The 15,325-nt window shown below is 36.3% G+C and overlaps 1 protein-coding gene across 1 annotated transcript in view; it reads left to right on the top strand.

The window, feature by feature from the left end:
* Positions 1-283: 283 nt before the first annotated feature.
* LOC131737716 (N-acetylated-alpha-linked acidic dipeptidase 2-like) overlaps positions 284-15,325 on the top strand; it is a 21,142-nt gene continuing 6,100 nt past the window's right edge. The window contains exons 1-11 of the mRNA XM_059028494.1: positions 284-458; positions 2,648-2,756; positions 4,379-4,565; positions 7,850-7,951; positions 8,156-8,281; positions 8,734-8,920; positions 9,892-9,985; positions 10,892-10,987; positions 13,944-14,029; positions 14,717-14,836; positions 15,065-15,147. Of these exons, the coding sequence (XP_058884477.1) occupies positions 374-458; positions 2,648-2,756; positions 4,379-4,565; positions 7,850-7,951; positions 8,156-8,281; positions 8,734-8,920; positions 9,892-9,985; positions 10,892-10,987; positions 13,944-14,029; positions 14,717-14,836; positions 15,065-15,147 (1,275 nt within the window). The 5' untranslated portion in view covers positions 284-373. The remainder of the gene's footprint in view (positions 459-2,647; positions 2,757-4,378; positions 4,566-7,849; positions 7,952-8,155; positions 8,282-8,733; positions 8,921-9,891; positions 9,986-10,891; positions 10,988-13,943; positions 14,030-14,716; positions 14,837-15,064; positions 15,148-15,325) is intronic.

The raw sequence follows: 15,325 nt of genomic DNA, 5'->3' as shown, positions 1-15,325 counted from the left end.
AAAATAAATAAATAAATAAATGTGAACACAAAATGGCAAAACTGGGACCATTTAACAATTTTACTGTTTCTGACTGGGGCAAAAAAGTAAGACTGCAAACTGGGACAATCCCCGTCTTCCCGGGACATCTGGTAACTGCAGATTACTGAAATGTAGTTGACCACGGTGTAGTTCACTGAACAGTGCTTCAAATTGTAAACACTGAACAAGGCAATACATGTGAATAGGCGGAGTTTATAAACTTCACTCGAGATTAGTGTCTAGTAGTCAGCAGCAGCACAGGTTCTCTGCGCTCTCCCCAGCGTTGTGACGAGACCAGACAGAAGCAACCGCAACATCCCAGGCAGGGGAAGGTGATATTGGCTGAAAGTCAATGGGGTATAAAAGCAGCGCTCGTTGGAGGTTATTCGGTTTATTCGTGATCGTAGCTGCATTTTTCCTTGTTGGATTTATCATTGGTATGTAGCGTTTTGTTCTGTTTGGTGCACTTAAGAACTTCGTTTTACGGGTTATCGGTATGGGCACGATTTGGGACCAAAATCTGTATCAGTGTAGGAGTTGGAGTGGAGGTTGGGGGCAACCTTTACATTATTTTCCACACCTCTATGTACTTCATATGAAACATTTCTTCTGTAAACCTACGTTTGCAATGGTAGCTTAATCCCCCTCCAACTCCCCAACTACCGTTTTTCAAATACTGCAGTGCTGTGAAACTAACTTGTTTTCACTACAGCAGTGGAAGCAGGTCAGTCAGGTTAATATCCTGTTAAACGAGCTGTACTAGTGGACTATGGACATTTAACAAACACAACTATAATGTACTGATCTCTCTGTTACACTCTGTATGGTTATAATATGTTTACGATATAGCAACAATGCCCGTTTTTTTATTTTATTTTATTCAGGTTAATTTCTGTCACCATTTTGAAGATTAATATAGGTAACGTTAATGTTTAAGAACATTAGTACAAGTGGGTTGCAAAATTTCAGAACATTGATGAAGTTAAGTAATACAAATTTTATTTATTTTAATTTATTTTGTGCTTGTGAATTCATGTATTTATTGCCAGCATCATATTCAATCATAAACACATTATTGTTGTGATTTTCTGGCATGTAATTAGGAAATATTCCTGGCCCATAAATAAGTATTTACTCTGATTTAAACGTTGTCCATTCTATCTGTATGCATTGAAATCTGAATTTTAGGCTAGATTAAGCACCAGAGGTGCTTAACCCAGTACCTGAGTTCCAGTTTATACACTAAAGCCCCTTTCACACTGGCACTTCTACCTGGGTTCTGGCTACCTGGGTCACAATCCCGTGTAGTGTGAAACCACATACCCAGGTTGACCCTGGTCCCAGCGACCCACTTCAGGTTGTGGGTCGACACACTTTGACCTGGGCTGAGTGAGACAAAATGCATGACGGCCATTTGTAAGCCGACGAAATAACAAACAGCCACGCCTGTGTGAAGTTTTCACTTCCGCAAGGAACGTTTCTGTTTAGCCATATTTTGTTGCTTTAGACGCACCATAAACATCAACATTTGGGCTGATGGTTCAATCCAGAGAAGCTTGGATGGAAGCATCGGTAACAAGCTGCTTCCGGGGCATTGATACGCACATTGTGCACTTGCGTCTGTCACCCAGGTCGACCCTGCTTTATCAAAAGCAGTGTGAAATCACGTAGCCGACCGGCATGGCACCAGGTCCTGACCTGGGTAGGTTCCGACCCAGGTAGAGCATGCCAGTGTGAAAAGGGCTTTAGTTACATGTATAGCTAAAGAGCCCAAGTTACATTTTAACTTGAGGTTTGTTATCAGTTACTTTTTTTTGTAACCTATTTTCACTTTAATGATTGTTGAGAAGAAGCAATAAAAGAAGAAAGGAAAGAGAAGTTGCGGGCTTCTTCTTTTCGAGTCCAGATAAGTGTCGTTTATTGAAGATAAAAGTTCTGAGTTGCAAAGTTACAACCAGACATCTCAAAGGTTACATGATGACAACAGTTTGCAGGTATCCTCTTTCCAAGCACGGATCAGAAATGTTGGTCAGAAGTGTTATTTCCCTGTAACACCTAGAGCAGGACACAAGTGTTGTAAAAAAAACCCCCATAGAACCTGTTTCTATATCTAGTTTGTAAAGATGTTTAACAATGTGTTGGTACCTCTAACACAAAAACAATGATCCACCCTAAATGGCAAATGCCTTTCTTGTTAGAACTGGACATCAAAGGAGAGGCCAACACCTATTTCAAAATGTCTTGGAGGTCAGCCTTGTCCTAGCAAGGACAAAGTGACCAGAAAGATCTTTATCAACTTACCGGAATCTGACTTAATGTTTAGCCCATTCTATTAGTTGTATTCTAAGACCAAAAATTAATTTACATCTAAATAAAATGTTCCAACAATGATCGACACAGAGTTGAGCATCTATGAGTGTGGTTGTGGGTTGAGACACAGTTTGGCTATGGAATGCTTGTTTCAGCTAGTAGAACTAAACTCTACACAATGACAAGTTCACATGCACTGCAGCTTTGGGACTTCATTTTCATTTGAAAAGCTTCTCAAATGTCTAATTTCAATAAACTTTACATTCATTTGTGTTCTCTCCCCCCCCCCACCCCCCACCCCACTTTTTTGTTTAAGGATGGTTTGCTAACCCGCCTGAAGATGAACCAGAAAGAAGACTGTCTGATAATGACCGGATGAAACTTCTTAATGAAATGAAAGCTGAAAATATCAGACAGTACCTGAGGTAGGATTATTGTTAGATCCTGTACATTACATTCCTTGTCAGATGGGCTTACATTTGTGTCGCTTTCTGCAAATGTTGGCCAGAATATATTTTATTGAGTCAAGCACGACCAAATATGCAAAGTCACAATGCAACTGAACTCTGTTCTGTATAACATTCCAAAGTGTATTTTCAGATTGATTAAAACAGTGTGTACAATTTTAAATAACCTTAGGGTCCTTGTGTTAACACTGTACCGGTGATAAAATAAACCATGATTTCATTTTTGTGTACATGGAAATTTAAGTCTTATCTCAGTCCAGTGTTTTACAGTCACACAGTTTCATGATGTTTACATAATGCAGTTGGAATGTACTTAACAAGGTAACAGAACAGATTAATGGCCAGCATTGTTTGTTCCTCCTTTTTTTTTACATCATGTTACTGTCTTGCAAATTCACTCAAGTGTGTGCGGTTAGTTATTACTGGGTTAATTACCACTGTACTCAGAAACACAGGGACAAGTCTACGATCTTCCTTGAAGGTACAGCATATTCCTTGGTACTATCGAGGATGAAAATATTTGTGTTTTCCTTTTCAATAGTTGTTTCCCTTGGAAGTCCATAGCAGAGGATTTATCACTCTGTTCTTTAGACTTTGACATTTGATTTCAAAATCAACAAGGTCTTGTTAACTTTTAAGGTGTTTTAGTGGTGTTACCAGTATGTGTCATATCAGTGCTTCAGCATGTATATTTATAGAAACTATTGGTTTACCAGGAGCAGCTGTACACGGCTTACTGTTTCATGTTGTTAATTCATCTTCAAACAACTGCATATGTATTTTTAGAGAAGAAAACTTGATGCCGAGCTTAAACTAAAATAAGATTTTTTGGGGTTAAATTAAAATTGTCAGAGTGCATTGCAGTATTAATCTATTTCATTTACCGTTAACCGTTTTGCAATTGAATTTCTTATTTCTGTATAGTACTGTTTGTGTGTGTTCTTGATCCCTTCTGCAGTGTGTCACATTTCTAATAAACAGGAGCTTTACAATGGTAAAAGCAAAGTGTAGTCAAGCCTAGAGAATACCAAGAAAAATCGTATCACATGCTAAATGCATGTCATAAACAAGAGCAAAGTCTGGGAAATTACAATGCAGAATTGACATAGCAAACGTTAATGCAAAGTATCATGCTGGGTGGTTTTTAGTTTGTTAACTGTTAGTAGTAACCTGTTTTTAACTAATATGCTTTTTTATTAAAATGGTTATTTAAACATCAGACCCCATACTTTGACTATTAACATAAAATAAACCATTTTTGTTAACAGGTAATAAACCAAAGTGCTCCTAAAACTAAGTGCCCCTAAAACAAAGCATAAAGACAATGTCCTATTTATGATTAACCATAGTTTTAAAAAGACTTTCCCATAAATATCACTTTCACCATGCCTGCCCACGCTTTCACAATCATTTTCCTTTGCTTTACTGTAGTTTGCCATGCTTTTACTTTGGTATACTGCAATAAACTTAGAAGAAGTGAGGTGCTTTTAAGTTCCAATTTCCAAAGGAAGCATGCAGTGGACTTTCACAAGGGTGCTACTGTGTTTAATTGAAGTCTTACAAACATATATTTTTTGTAGGAATTTTACAAAGCTTCCACACCTGGCCGGTACTGAACAGAACTTGCGCCTGGCTAAGCAGATTCAGAAAGAGTGGAAGGACTTTGGACTGGATTCAGTGGACTTGGTCCACTATGATGTCCTGTTGTCCTATCCCAATGAAACCAACCCAAACTACATCTCAATCATCAATGAACAGGGAACCGAGGTGAAGAATATTTGAGATCAAAACCAATCTTTCTATAGCTTGTTAAACAAAGGCAGGTTGCTTCGTAAGTGTAACAAGTGCAGTGTGTGTTGCTGATAACATTACCTTTAACCACACTTTTAAATCTTTAACTGAGTTAACGTGTCTAAGCCACTAGTTTATCTTCCCAAATGAAATGTACGGCCTCCCCATATTATTCAAATTGTGACATATTAATGTATATCAGTTTACTGTGATGGTCATAAGAATACTCAAATGGAATAAGTGCATATGTGTGTATATATTAGTGCTGAGACAAATATCCGAATATATCTTTTGACATATATTCAGATATAAAAATCAGATGTTTGTATTTGCTACAAATGACAAAAATACCTTGCACTTATTTACTGTCTCACCACAATTTGCGTGACAGTTTAAAAAAATGGCAAATGAAAAACAGCTGTGTGTGATATGTGAGATTTAATATATATATATATGTATATAAAATTAAAAAAAAACAGAATCAACACAGCAGATCTTGAGCCTGTATTTAAACATTTTAGACAGCAAAAAGTAAACAAACCAGATTATGTGCGCCGCACACAGTGATCTCTATGGAAAGCCATCTGGGACAAAAACGCTGCTTTAGAGCGAGTCAGAATCTCATAGGACAGAAAAAAGGCAAGCACGTCATTCTGAAATGCCTCGCTTAAACAATACCCAACTTCCCGAAAATGTTGTGCAGTGATTTTTATATAGACTGTATATCAAGGCTTGAAGATAACTTTGGTAGCGTTTTGCTTCCCAAAACTTAATTTGCTATTAGTTTTTTTTTAATTTATTTATGCAGTAGCATTTTTCTGATACCTTACGCTGCAGTATATGACTCACCCAGAGTGAACATGTACATAATTACCTGTATTAGTTTGTTTTTTTAAAAAGTACATTATTAGTATCTTTCATAAAGCAGGAAACCATTGCTAATAGAGCTTCACGATGCCCACAATGCAAATATAAAGTGATGTACAAATACCTACATAAGAGCTGTCTTTGAAGGCATAGGCTTTTGAATTCGACCAAACAGTAAACCGTTTTTTCAGAGATCTTCAGAGCATGGACCACACAACTTGCAGTTAGCAAGTCAAGTCTTGCTTCAATTTTTATAGGACTTTTTTCCCCGCTTCATACGTCACAAGTTTTAATTAAATGTAAACATTAATTTGCCTTGACAGCTTTCCTTTTCATGTGAACAGTACATTCAGAAACCCTGGTAACTCCTTTTCTAAAATTAGTTGGTAACTCCTTTTTAAACTCCTTTTTTTTTCATTTCCAAAACATGTGCGGTGAACTTTTGAACTGATGGAGTTCCTTAACACTAAATTGAATATGAATGAATTAAATACAAGTGTATAGAGAAAGAGAGAGAGATGTCTTTTAATATATAAAACCTACTCTGTCTGATTATTTCAACCTGGGGTTTAAAATATATTTCTCTCTTAACATTGAAAATACATTCCTTTCAGTAGGTTGGATTTGTTTCATGTATAGATGTGTTTTAACAAAATAATACTGGATAAAGACTGTTTAGAAAGTTCATGGCAAACTTCTAAGTATATAGTTACAGATCCAGTTATTTTCAACTAACTCCAGGCGATAAAAACATACTTAAATGTAATAGTCTCATGTTTTCTTTTCAAGTTTTGAACTAAGCTTGACCTCTCTCAGTGCAAGCAGGTTTCAGATACCCTGTTTACCTGCAAAGACTGCCTTTTTACTCACTTACAAAGATCCAAAAATATTTTTTACAGAATATATAGAATCCTTTAACATAACTATAGTTTAATACAAAGTATATTATAACTTTTTTTTCTGAACAGTGTGTTTTAACAATTTGTTTAGTATTTCTGTTGGCTTTGTATTCTTTAAAACACAGTAGAGTTATTAGAATATATTAACATTGTTGCAGTTTCACAAATGTTCAATTTGTATCTCAAAGATCAGCCTGCTTCCAGTAGCGGTGACAGTCTTGGGTCAGTTTCTGCTCTCAGTGAGTCTGTCAAAGCCACCACAGGTGTGGGTGACAGTCTTTAAAAGCCTGATACCTGCAAAAAAACTTCAGTCTTGTTAGCTGGGCTCCCATCTCTACATTCGTATTCCCATTATCAGTGGAAAAACTTCAGATAAATCAAGCTGGTTCTGTCAAAGAGCCACACATGCCTTTCACTCACAAAAGGTGCTTGGGTCTTAGGGTTTTAGGGTCACACGTGACATAGTGAAATGTGTGCTTTAACACAAAATGTTTATATATATATATATATATATATATATATATATATATATATATATATATATATATTACACACACACACACGGCTAACAAATGTCACTATTTAATCAAATGAATGCAGCGTAAATATATATTTTTTATATCTTGTTGGTTGATATCCCTTATTCTGTTATTACTTGTTAGTTAATTTCTTCAAAATTGTACAGCATTTAAAAAAGCAGTGAAAAGGCAGGGTGCGAGCATACATATTTATGAACAAACCAGTCATTATAACACGTTGAATGAATCTTTTAAATGTAACAGTACCGTGCTGGAGTTAGCTTTCATTTTCAAAACAGCTCGGTTGTGGTTGTAATCTTGTAATTTATAAGGTCATTGTCAGATTTGCACATACTCTTTATATATATATATATATATATATATATATATATATATATTTTTATAATAATTTTTGTTGTATACCCGATTTCAGTCTGCTAAAGGTCTGTGAACACCGGACGCGAGCTAATAAAAAAATTATTAAAACTATTGATTTAAACAGAGTAATGCACACCGCAAGCGAAGCAAGAGAATATAGAAATACATTTATTTTATTTATATTCAAGCTATGCGCTGTTTGCGTCGCAAAGGAACAATCAGAAATAAGGTCAAGGGTAGTGGCTGTCGGACTCACTGTCTCACTCACGCAGAGATTACCACAGAAAATGGACATCAATGAAAATTAAATAAATTATCAAAATATAATGTTCTTTTATGATGCAAGTGTCATTGGTTATAAAGTCAATAATAAAAAGAAAGACGCCATATGATATGGCAAGAAATAGCAGAACAATTGGAAATTGATGATATGTCTATCTCTCTTTATTTCACTTTAATTTTAGTCAAAGTGATGGGGAGCACCACACACTGGTTTTGTATTTCTGTATAGCCCTTAAGTCTAGGTCAGTGGTGTAGCTGGGGGGTGGGAGGAAGTTAAGGCTTTTAATTACATAAACCGGCAACCTTTTTCTTTTAGATTTTCAAAACCTCTTTGCTTGAGCCACCACCTGCCGGATATGAGAATGTTTCAAATGTCGTCCCCCCTTACAGCGCCTTCTCTGCAAAGGGTGAACCTGAGGTATGTAAGCGCGGCTCAGCCGTTCTTCTGTTTGTTTCATGGGGTTTATAAGTGTAAGATTTTTACAGTAAGAGAACAAAATTATAATGTAAAAAGATGGGAAGACTGAAGAAGAGGTAGAGAGAACAAAAAAAGACTGGGGCAATTTGACCACTGTGGAAAATCGGGACTCTCATCTTTCCAATCCGTTCTGTTTCCTGTCAGGGGGATTTGGTGTATGTAAACTATGGCCGGACAGAGGACTTTTTCAAACTCGAACGCGAGATGAACATTAGCTGCACTGGGAAAATTGTCATTGCAAGATATGGAAAAATCTTCAGAGGAAATAAGGTAGGGGATTAGATCATTGTTTTAATATATCGCTTCATGAATAGTTTTCATAAAGTTATTGTTTAGTCATTTTACTCATTTAAATATGACAATTGTATAGTTGGGGTTTATGAAACTGGATATCTGTGGAGTGGGTTTTTGTTTGGTTGAAAATAGAAAAAGTTATTTTAATTATGAACATGCATAATAGCTTACTATTGAAAATGTAGGATGGTTGCTAGCTATGTGAAAGCAGTGTTTGTAGTTTTGCTAAAGGGAATATTAAAAATGGATATAGAATTAGAGGTAATTAACATAGCCACATAGATTAAAGGGCTCGATTTTAATAAAGATATTTAACTGTTTATATCAGTTAACATGCCCAAAAATGTGTTCTTAGAATTTAGTGGTAAAAAAAGAGATGTGTGTTTGATGTATGATAAGAGGTAAGTGGTAATTGTGGATTTTTCCAGGTGAAGAATGCTATCCTAGCTGGTGCAAAGGGGATCATCCTGTTTTCAGACCCGGTGGATTACTGTGCCCCCGGTGTTGAAGTTTACCCCGATGGCTGGAATCTCCCTGAAGGCGGAGCTCAGCGGGGGAATGTGTTGAACCTGAACGGGGCGGGGGATCCTCTAACACCAGGCTATCCAGCCAAGGGTGGGGGCAGCTTCAACATTCCTACCTCTGATCATTTAGATAGGGAAGCAGAAACTTTTACCAACAAAATGACAATGACACCTGTACTGATGTAGTGCTTATTACATTGGATACATTATCAAAGTAATGACAAGTATAAGTATGCAATAAGGGCCGACAGGTGTCTGTATACGTCAATTATGCGGACGCCTCGGGGCGTTGTGACGCACAAAACGAAGTAGAGTGCCTCCAACCCCTGAGAAGTATCTTTTTGTGTTTTCCTATAGCATTTACAAACCATTAAATACATTATTTGAAGTGACAAAGTCGGGGTGAGTGAGTATAAAGGCAGCAATATATATTTTTTTGTTATTTTTTCTGTTTTGCTATCTTCCAGTTCATTTAATTCTTCTTCATCCAAATTGTCATGTCCACTTACTACTTTTGGGATTTTTTCTTTGCTGGTAATTGGTCACTCAGTTTTATAGTTACTGTACATCTGTAACTGTAAACAAGATGGCTACCAGTACTTTAAATTCTGTGAGGCAGCGCAATGATTTTGAATACGTGACAAGGCTCCAACTGTCCATCCAATATACGTACGGCTGGAACTTTGCTCGACCAATCACATTGCTTGTTTCACGCTCCATTGCCAGCCCTGGATTATAAGACCTTTTAATGTTCAAACTGTAAGTGCTTGCTGAAGTCAAAGACGTATCAGTGTAACAAACATTGCATCCCACAAAATAACTGTATGAAAATGAATTTAGGAATCTTAATGGGAAATAATTATATCTCCAATTTGTTAAATTTAGTTTTCCTACATATACCTAAATTCTTATTTTCAAAAAAACGTTTATCAGATGAAGGGAAAACAAACATTATCAAGTCAGGAAATCTATAATATGTCTGTGCAAATCTTACATGGACATGACCAATGGTACCTGTAAATCAGGTGTAGAGATCTTATTCAGTCTTGTTTTTCCCCTCAGAGTATACCTACAGATACAAAGCAGATGATGGGGCTGGTCTTCCTAAAATCCCTGTGCATCCCATTGGCTACGATGATGCAAAACTTTTACTCAGGTGAGTAATCCCCGACCTGGTCAGTAGGGTACAAACGGCTAATATAATTACTGTATAGAAGATAAAGAAATATATATTTTCACAGGATTTATACCATGATCCACAAATAAAAATAGGTTATTTTTACTAACGCAAAAAAGAAATATTTATCAATAAATAATAATAATAATAATATCTTAAATGGTAGCTTTTGCCTTGGCTAGTCCCCTTTCACGCATTTTTTATAATGGAGATAGTTCAATCTAGCTTTGTCCTTTCATCTGTTTTGTGAGGCTGTAAAAATGTTGACCTTACAAGAATTAATGAGGCGGAGTTAAAATAGTCCTTAATTACCTTAATGTTTTTTTTTCTGATTAATAATTGACTGTCTTACTGAGCTGAGTAAAATGTTAATGATACAAAGTAAGTCTCTCATTTACTAGTGGGTGTTTCATAAGAAAACTAGCAGCTGATGGACTGGCTAGTCTTTTAAAAATATGCAGGTTGTGAGATGTTTTCCAAGCTGCATTAACCATAAGTACAGGTAATACAAAATAAAACAATTTTGGGGTCTACTATCCACCAGTGATTTGGTCTGTCCAACACTACCCAGTGGTATATTTGATATTATCTGGGAGGTGTTATGCTTCAGGTATTCGGCAGATGGTGTTTGTGTAAATGCTTATGGTTAGTAGTAGGTGAAGCTATAAATGGTGTAGTAAATCACTACCTAAAAGCCAGCAGGACTAAGTAACTGTCATAATGTGTACTGTATCAATTTACTTGCTATGTACTGTAAGCTTATAAATCTTTCCTCCTGCTCTGTAAAGTTTTGTAAAAATGTATTAAATAGTTAGATAACTGAATGGCTATTTCAGTAGGATGCTGCTCTGTAATAACATGCTTGTACCTACTTTCTCCAAACAGTAACATGGGAGGACAGGCACCTCCAGAAGGTTGGAAGGGAGGCCTTAACATCCCCTACAACATTGGCCCTGGTTTCATTGAAACATTCAACACAACGTAAGACCTGGTTTATTAAGCATGCCTGCCAAGTACCTTATATGTACTGTTAATTATGCTGCCACAGATATTTCAACTGCATATATCTCATAAACCATTTAAGACTTCCTGCTTATTGTGCTGTGGAAATTCCTTAACTTTGAATGGTACACTAAGATGGCCTCCATATTGTGGTCATCTGACCTATCTGTGGTGAAGTCATGATAAAAACCTAATGCTTTGAGATACTGGAGTCTGTTCAATGTAAACAAGCACAGGCATCATTTAAATAGTTTTAAAAAAGGGGGGCATTGATAAAACCAGTATATTTAACAATATTTATAAGCAAGTAAAATGACTTGAAGATCAACAAATGTATATATATTTTGGTGGTTAGTTGAAAGGTTAGCAAAAACACAGCAATTGACATATTTTTCTTAGAAGCTGCTACAATGAAAAGAGAGATTCTAATTATAGTTTCACAAACTAGGGTTAACATTTTCTAAACTGTTTATTTTCATTCAGTCTCAGTCACCAGTTTAGTGCTATGTGTTTTCCTCAAGGGAATATGGATAGCAGCAGCACCTTTGAACCGCATGTCTTTCACAGCATTGGTAGTACCGTTAATGGCGCCTGTTTTCAACTTTAGAACCTTTTAAAAATAGAACAAGCACAAAATAACACAATTAATATTCACGGGAAAGCATTACTTATTTGAGGGAATACAAAACATAAAAGTTCAAGAAATAGCACAGTTCTAGCCATGGAGGTGCTTTGAAAGCTTACAGTACTGTATGAAATGGCACCGTGGTACAGCTTTTACGAAGCAATTGTTTTGATTTATTTCATGCCTAGAAGCAAAAGCTCTTCCTGAATGCTGGTTGATAAGTTGTCAAACTGTGTATCAGGCTAGTGTATAAAATCAATTTATAGGGGTAATAAACTATCCAATCCAGGGTTAACTGTACTTTGCTCAGCTATATTGATGGCAATAAGAATAAAGTGACCAATGAAACCTTGTTGAAGTTTCCTGCTGTGCACCTGACATGGATTGGGACTCACAGGGTGTTCTGCTGAGTTCTCAGTGATTTGAGAGATATTATTGGGACTGACACATTGATGACAATCCTGCTTTTGTTTTCAGAAAGTGGATGTAACTGCAATGCAAAATGATGGCTCATCTACCAAAATGACAGTATTGCAAAGACAGAGAAATTACAAAAGATGAGAATCAAATGAGGCTACCACCATCTCTTGCAAGCATTAAGCATTAACTCATGCTTATAAGATACTAACCTTCTTGTTTTAATTCAACCATGTCCCTTTAGGGTTTCCCTACATATATAATATTAGTTAAAAACCTTATACCTAATGTACATTGCACTTCATAGTAAAGGTATACCTAATAAACCTTATGCCTAATATATATTGCACTTCATAGTAAAGGTATACCTAATAAACCTTATGCCTAATATACATTGCACTTCATAGTAAAGGTATACCTAATAAACCTTATGCCTAATATACATTGCACTTCATAGTAAACTTATGCTGTGTTTAAAGTACTGTTTGAGACTGGTTTCACCCTTAATGTCTAGCCTATATATCGAATTAAATACTGGAAAAATAAGCAATTTTGTACCTGTTATACTATACAAAAGGTAACAAGTTTAACCCGCCTTTGATTTTTATTAAACTTTAGAGATGTGCTGTTTAGTAATGCAGTTTGTGGGACCTGCAGTTGTCCCAATTTTCAAGCTAGAACCTGAAGCTAAAATCTGCAGCTGATTGGTTACTTAGTGTTGGTTCTTTGCGATGTAGCAAACTGCCTGTTTTATAGTCGTTTATATGATCAACTCAGATTATGGGAAGGCCTGCATTTATTCAGAATTAGTCACACACTAACATCCTGTTCTTGTATGAGTACCAGACACAAAATGTAGCCAGAAAGTGAGACAAGAGCCTTTTCATAGAAGGGCATTGTGCAAAGAAGCGATCAATCGCTATGCAGACCTAGTTACAACCATAAAACTGCAACAGCCATTGCATTGTTTCTTATCGGCGCCTCCTGCTGGTAATATCAACATGCTCAAGGTGCTGAAGTGGTAATCATACTGTATGTATAGCCTCTAACTCTGTGTACTATCGTTATTACAGATGGAAATTCTGTTTGAATCCAAACTGTACAACTGAACATTTTCTTTTAATTTAGTTTAGAGAAAAGTCTATCCTGTTTCTAGGTTTACCACCTTGGTGATTTGTGTTTCCAAAGGAATCTCACGGCACAAACTCCCATGCACATACTTTAATACTGTATTGAGCAGAATACTAGGTACTATTAGTGCTGGGACAAGCCTGGGTTTTTCATGATTGAATAGTATTTAACAATTCTAGCAAATTCAAATATTTATTTTAAATTAGCTGGGGGAAAATAGTGTTGTAATACAGTAAATATATCTCTGAGGTGTAAAATAACACATCAAATCATCTGATAAATAAGAGGAACCTGATTACAGGCATCATTTATGCAATGGTTTCCTTTGCATACCTGTTTTTTATACTGTCTTTAAAAATGTTGTTAGAAACAAATATAAATATGGAATATTTCTTTTCCTCGAATTAATTTAAAGTATGGCTTATTTGTATGTTTGTCCCAGCACTAGGTAAGCTGGTGGAAACGTGCGAAATGGCACCTTAAAGAAAATTGGACCAGTAATTCCCCAATACAGTTGAACACTGCCACTGGTACTGCTACTGGTATGGTATCTATCGTAGTACTGTAGTGCAGTGCCAGTGGTGTGAACCATTCATTGATATTATTATGATGTAATTTGTATGTTAAAATATGAATGGTTCTGCTCTTTGTTTCTGCTCTTTTGCCATGACCAAACCCCCTCATTAGTTTTGCATGGCATACAGTAGATAAAGTAGGCTCCCATGTAAACAACAGTAACATTTGTTTTTTTCTCTCAATCAGAAAAGTGAAAATGCACATCTACACTAACAACAAGGTCACCAGAATCTACAATGTAATTGGCAAAATCCGAGGAGCCACAGAGCCAGGTAAAAATAATGGACAATCTGACCTAGAATGTATAGATATGCAAATACTGCAGACTGCTATTAATGGTCATCAGTCTCTTTGCCTCATGTGAAGGATCACTATCCCCTAACGGGGGGTTTGTAAATATACGTATGTCAGTTATTTGAAGCTGTATCTTACACTGGTTATAGATAATTAAATAATGACTGTTTGCGTGCTAGGCTTTCAGGTTGGCTTGGTTCTTTCACCTGGAGGGTGACATTTTCTCATTCTTTCCTGTCATTAACCAACCAGCTTCTTCCCCTATTGACTGACATGCACAAATACAAAAATAAGCATAGAATAAGTAACTCCAGACTGTGACTTTTAGTCATCAGAACATGCAGAGAAGTGACCAAAAACAAGTGACAGTTTGGAGATGTTTTTCTAGTATTACAGTTAGTCCAAATAACAGGCAGAGGGGCAGTGTGCTCTGATTACAACTGTAAAGTCGAGCCACAACTGAAAAAAAAAAATAGATCATTTTGAGTGTGTGTTAGAGAAACTATAGCTTGTCAGCTGTTTCGCTGGCAGATTCTGATAATAGTACAGCATGTCTTTTTCTAGGTTTACAATACTAAAGTACATCACAATGGTATTATTATTATTATTATTATTATTATTATTATTATTATTATTATTATTATTATATATTTTTTTTTTTGCAGACAGATACGTGATCCTGGGAGGTCACCGAGACTCGTGGGTGTTTGGTGGCATCGATCCAACTACGGGGGCGGCTGTCGTCCATGAGGTTGTAAGAAGTGCTGGGAAATACATGAAAAAAGGTAACAGTGGCTTTGGACAACATTGTACAGTGTAGACTATCTGCAGTTAATTCACTACCTGCAACAAGATACAATATTGGATTTTCACCATGTTTACATAGTAGGTGTACTTTGCTATACCAGGATATACAGCATGAAACGTTTATAAACCTGTATGCCTCACTAGAATATGTGCAGCCTCTTTACTGTATTACAACAGTCTGTTATTGCTTCTCCAAACATGTCCAGGCTGGAGACCCAGAAGGACTATCATATTTGCTAGCTGGGATGCTGAAGAATTTGGACTGTTAGGCTCCACAGAGTGGGCTGAGGTATGGGACGAACTTCTCTGACGTAAACTTCTTCAAAGTTAGAGGAACTGTACCTATAGCTAACTTGAGTAATACTATGGTTATTGTAAGAAAGGGGTGTTTTCTTATGCGTTGAGTATGGAGTTGTAGACTTTTTTGCACACTACCCTTCAACAAGTTCTGGGAAAGATAAAGGAGG

Source organism: Acipenser ruthenus, chromosome 8 (genome assembly GCF_902713425.1).
Source record: "Acipenser ruthenus chromosome 8, fAciRut3.2 maternal haplotype, whole genome shotgun sequence".
NCBI lineage: Eukaryota > Metazoa > Chordata > Actinopteri > Acipenseriformes > Acipenseridae > Acipenser > Acipenser ruthenus.
The sequence above is the reverse complement of the archived record's forward strand: the minus strand, read 5'-3'. Positions and strand labels throughout refer to the sequence as shown.